At 34.5% G+C, this 6000-nt stretch overlaps 1 protein-coding gene across 1 annotated transcript in view; it reads left to right on the forward strand.

Annotated features, from left to right (window-relative positions):
• The window catches only part of LRRIQ3 (leucine rich repeats and IQ motif containing 3), a 235148-nt gene extending 229533 nt beyond the window's left edge, over positions 1-5615 (forward strand). The window contains exon 11 of the mRNA XM_037826915.1: positions 5424-5615. Coding sequence (XP_037682843.1) covers positions 5424-5580 — 157 coding nt within the window. The 3' untranslated portion in view covers positions 5581-5615. The remainder of the gene's footprint in view (positions 1-5423) is intronic.
• Positions 5616-6000: the final 385 nt, after the last annotated feature.

Genomic DNA, 6000 nt, shown 5'->3' on the forward strand with positions numbered 1-6000 from the left:
TACAATCTAGCATGCCCCTGATAAGCCAGTGCTCTAAGATTCAATTCTCAGAATTTATACATTACAGTTAGTCCATATTAGTAAGGCATTATAATGTTTGTATTTTTGTTTCTGGAGTACTTCACTCAAAATATTGTTCTCAAGATCCATTCACCTAGTTGCATGTCTCACAGCTTCATTCCTTCTTGCAGCTGCTCAAGATTCTATTGTATGCATACACCACTGTTCACCATTCTGTTCATCAGTCGATGTACCCATAGGTCACCTCCATCCATTGCAAATCATTGCTGCCATTAACACCAATGTGCAAATGTCCATTCATGTCCCTCCTCTTAGATCTTCCAAGTATATACCCCATGATAAGGTTGCAGGACCTTATGGAACCCACAAACTTAGCTTCTTGGGAACCACCACACTGTCTTCCAGAGAGGCTACACCATTCTACTTCCCCATCAACAGTAAATAGGTACATCCCTGTCTCCGTGTTTTCTCCAGCATTTGTATCCCTCTGCTTATATTTTTCTCTGCAATTTTATAGAGATATATTCACATACCATACAATAATCCACAGTGTACAATCAACTGTTCACAGTATCATCATATAGTTGTGCATTCATCACCACAATCAGCACTTGAACATATTCATTACTCCAAAATTTTTTTTAAAGGAATAATAGCAAGATAAAAAATTACAATACAATACAATACAATACAATACAATACAATACAATAATAAGGTCAGACAGTAACACCACTATCAAGAATCCCATATCCCTCCCTTATATACCCCTCTCACAGACATTTAGCTTTGGTATATTGCTTTTGTTACATATAATGGAAGGATATTACATTGTTACTGTTAACCGTAGACTCCAGTTTGCATTGATTATTTTTTTTCCACAATGCCATCCCTTTTTCAAAATCTTGCAAGGTTGATATTCATTTGTTCTCTCACATGTAAAAACATTTTTACACTTGTATGTTTAGTCACAATCATTGACCACTCTAAGATTTCACTAAGTTATACAGTCCCAGTCTTTATCGTCTATCTTTCCTTCTGGTGTCATATATGAACCTAGCCCCCCTCTTTCAGTTTGCTTACAGACATCTTTGTTCAGTGTACTTATAATATTGTGCCACCATCACACAGTATTATGCTATCCATTTCCAGATCTATATAATCAATCCTGTTGAACATTCTATACTCCTTCAGCATCAAATGCTTGATCTCTTCCCTCTTTCTATCTCCTGATAGCCTGTGTTTTAAGCTTTAACTCTAAAAGTTTGCTCATTAATGTTAGTTCCTATTAGTGAGACCATACAGTATTTGTCCTTTTATTTCTGGCTAACTTCACTCAACATAATGTCCTCATGTTTCATAGACATTGTTATATATTCTGTGACTTTGTTCTATCTTACAGCGGTGTAACATTCCATCATACATTTATACCACAGTTTGTTTATCCACTCATCCATTGATGGATATTTGGGCTGTTTCCATCTCTTGGCAATTGTGAATAATGCTGCTTATAGTGGTTTACAAATGTCCATTCGTGTCTTAGCTTCCAATTCCTCTGTGTCATGGAATTACTGGATCATATGGCAATTCTATACTTAGCTTCCTGGGGAACTGCCACACTGCCTTTCAGAGTGGCTGCACCATTCTACATTCCCAAGAACAGTGAATAAGTGTGACTCTTTCTCTACATCCTCTCTGGCACTGGTAATTTTCTGTTTTTTTGGATAATGGCCATTCTGGTAGGTGTGAGATGATATTTCATCATGGTTTTGATTTGCATTTCCCTAGTAGCCAGTAAAGTTGAGCATCTTTTCATATCTTTTTGAGTCATTTGTATTTCTTCTTCAGAAAAGTGTCTATCCATGTCTTTTGCCCATTTTAAAATTGGGTTGTTTGTCTTTCTGTTGTTGAGTTGTAGGATCTTTTTATATATTCTGGGTATTAGCCCTTATGTGATATATGGTTTCCGAATATTGTCTTCCATTGCGTAGGCTGCCTTTTTACTTTTCTGGCAAAGTCCTTTGATATACAAAAATGTTTAATTTTCAGGAGATCCCATTCATCTATTTCTTCTTTGATTGCTTGTACTTTGGGTTTAAGGTTTAGGGAACCAGCTCCTATCACAAGATCTTTAAGATATTTCCCTACATTTTCTTCTGAAAGTCTTATGATCTTAGCACTAATGTTTATGTCTTTGATCCATTTTGAGCTGATTTTTGTATAAGGTGTGAGGTGGGATTCCTCTTTAATTTTTTTGGATATACATATCCAGTTCTCCAAAGACCATTTATTGAAGGCTGCTCTGTTCCAGTTGCATTGGCTTGACTACCTTTTCAAAGATCAATTGTCCATGGATGAGAAGGTCTATTTCTGAACACTCAATTCAATTCCATTGGTCAGTGTATCTGTCTTTATGCTATTACCATGTTGGCACTGTCACTTTGTAGTGTGCTTTAAAGTCAGGTAATGTGAGACCTCCCACTTAGTTCCTCTTTCTCAAGATACTTTTGGCTGTTCAGGATACCCTGCCCTTCCAAGTAAACTTGGTTATTGAATTTTCTATTTCTGCAAAGTAAGTTGTTGGGATTTTAATTGGTATTGCATTGAATCTATAAATCAGCTTAGGTAGAATTGACATCTTAACTATATTTAGTCTTCCAACCCATGAACACAGTATGTTCTTCCATTTTTTTTAGGTTGTTTAATTTGTTTTAGCAGTTTCTTATAGTTTCTGTGTATAGGTCCTTTGTGGCTTTGGTTAAATTTGTTCCTAAATACTTCATTTTTTTGGTTGCTCTTGTAAATGGAATTTTTTTCTTGGTTTCCTCCTCCCATTGTTCATTACTTGTATATAGGAACATTACTGATTTTTGCATGTTGATCTTGTAGATTGCTTCTTTGCTGTATTCATTGATTAGCTCTAGTAGTTCTGCCATAGATTTTTCTGGATTTTCTACATATAGGATCATGTCATCTGCAAACAGTGAAAATTTTACTTTTTTCTCTCCAATTTGGATGCCTTTTATTTCTTTTTCTTGCCTAATTGCTTTAGCTAGAAATTCCAGCACAATGTTGAATAACAATGCTGATCCATGGTTCTTTAACACAACAATTCTTTTTTTCTGTCTGTTCAATGTCTCTGAAAATCTTTCTTTTCATTTTCTCCACCATGCTTACCACCCCATCCCTACATTAGTACAATCCGACTATCTTTCTTCACTTCTTTTATTCAGGTAAAAGTGGCAAAAAGAAATCATCAGTCTCTAGATTTATGCCAATATTAATTTAATTTTACATCTCAACCTTTAGCTATTCCCTCAGTTGCTCTTTCTCCCATTACCCACAAAAGTGATTTCAAACCTTCATCAACTGTAGAACTTTATATCAAAACATCACCACTGGCCTCCCCTTCTCAGCAAATGATCTTATCTAATTCTCATAGAAATTTTAGGCCTTCAAGCTTAATTATTTCAACTATGTGTATCCATGTCTGTAAACATGTACATACTTACAGTCACTCTCACTTCCTTTTCTATTGTCTCGGGATTATGTTTCCATTTTCCTGTTAAAAGCTAATAATTCCCCTAATTTATTCTTTTACTAATCTTTGAAATTAGGTAATGCAAGGCCTCTGTGTTAGGCAGAATTATGGCCCCCAATAAGGTCCTATGCCCTAATCCCTAGACTATGAATATGATGAGATACCACATCTATGAATAGGTTACCTTACATGGCAAAAGAGACTTTGAGGATGTAATTAAGGGTACCAATAAACAACCTTAAAAGAGATGATCCTGAATTACCCAGGTGGGTCCAATATAATCACATGAGCCTGTAAAAGCAGAGGCAGAAGAGGAAGTCAGAGAGAGTCAATACATGAGAAGGATTCTATATGACATTGCTGACTTGAGGATAGAGGTGGCCGCAGTGAAAGCTTGAGAAGGAAGTTAATTCTGTCAACAACCAGAGAGCTTGGAAAAGGACCCCTAAGCCTTAGATGCAGCCTTGTGCTAACCTAAGCAGAAAACCCAGTTGACTGACCCTGTGCTTGGATTTCTATGCCATGGAAATAGTAACATAAAAAATGTTTGTTGTTTTAAGTCGGTAAGTTTTTGGTAATAGTAATAGGAAGCCAGTACAGACTCCAATTTTATTCTTCTTTTCCAACATTGTTTTGTTTATTCTAGTCCTTTGCATTTCCATATAAATTTAAATTTTAATAAATTCAAAACAAATTTATTTAATACATTTAAAAATAAATCTAAATTTAAATTTAAGATATTTAAAATAAATTCAACTGTGAATTACTACCAAAAAGGCTCTAGGCTATTAATTGAGGTTGTATTGAATCTATAGATCAATTTGAAGAAAATGATATCTTAATAATATCATCTTCCAATACTTGAGCATGGTACAGCTCTCCATTTACTTAAGTCTTCCTTAATTTCTTTCAGCAATATTTTTCATTTTCAGATATAGGCCTTACATGACTTTTGTTAAATTTATGCCAAAGTATTTTATCTGGTCTAAGTCCATTTCTCTAGCTTTATCTGCTCCTCTATTCTCTTTCCCAGAACTGTATGACCCAAGCAATTAGAGTGTTGTCAGTTGTCACAGGATCTCTGCTTTTGTTTTGGCTGTTTATGCTATATCAAAAGCCCTCCACCCCTCACTTTCAGCCTAAGAAACACTCATCTTTCAAGACTCAGCTCAGTGGTTATTTCAACACAGAAGCCCTTCTTATTCTGTCTTTCCCTGTTCTCCAGGTCATATTTGCCATTTTTTTTCTGCATTCCTCATGCTGTGTTGTTACATAATGCTTTTATTATGGTACTGTAATACCTTAAATTATATAATTTGTGTATTCATATGACTTTCTCTTTACTTTCTATAAGCATCTCATAGTTACAGACCATGTCGTATTTATCTTTATGTTTCCAGCAACTAGGGATAGTGCTAAGATTACAATATATAATTTTTGAATGAATGTATGATGATGGATGAATGAATTCTTCTAAGGCTCATGGCATTTCTCAGTTTGGCAGAGCAACCTTGTGCATTTTTCTTCTCTGAGGAGGAGCTTGGACTTAGGGAGATTTAAGTAGAAATTGGGCAAATCATGACATAGATAAACAGTTTTAGATATTTCTTTGAGATTCTAAGCCAGAGTTTGTGAGAATTCTCAATTCTATCCAATAGAAATCTTAGAAATATTAGTCTACTATAAATATTATTGAATTACATAAGAAAATTATATGTAATAAATGAACTTATATCTTTTTCCCATCTGTATATGTCTATTTTGAAGACGTCTAAATATCATCATTAACAATCCGTTTGATTGCTGTGGTTTTAATCATATAAAAGTATCTCATTTCTTTACCCTTTCTTTTTTTCCTCTTAGGTGTCAAGAAATATATAAAAGGCACTGTGAAGAAAAATTTGTTAATGAGATGATTGCCTTTCAAAATGCTTATGAAAGATTTCAAGATGCTAAAACAAAGGTTGCAATCGTGAAAACAAATATTGCCTCTGATGTTCTCAGTGGAATGAGAAAATGAACCAAGGCCAGATCAAAACCTATGATCATCTTGCATTATGGCCATTCATTTTCTCTGAAGGACTTTGAAATAATATTCTAAAAGAAGAAATATTCTACACTATAAGAGGGATTTGTATGTAAATCTTCTAAAAATGTAAATAATAGTTAAAATATTTCTCTGTTGATCATAATGTAACTTAAACTAAGTTGGCTTGGTGCCCCAGAATGTTCCTGTATATCCAGCTGTCCAAAGGACAACTAAAACTGATTTATTTCAGGCAATAAATGAATAAAGGCATTGCTAATATTCTCTTTCAGATACTCTCTGAGTATAGCAATTCATATGCTATTTTCAGTTTCTCTGGCAACTGCAGTGTAATGATTTCTGCCCCAGCTGTCTACTTTTATTAAGATACTATGCACTTTGATTAGTTTCATT

Source organism: Choloepus didactylus, chromosome 2, assembly GCF_015220235.1.
Source record: "Choloepus didactylus isolate mChoDid1 chromosome 2, mChoDid1.pri, whole genome shotgun sequence".
NCBI classification, from domain to species: domain Eukaryota; kingdom Metazoa; phylum Chordata; class Mammalia; order Pilosa; family Megalonychidae; genus Choloepus; species Choloepus didactylus.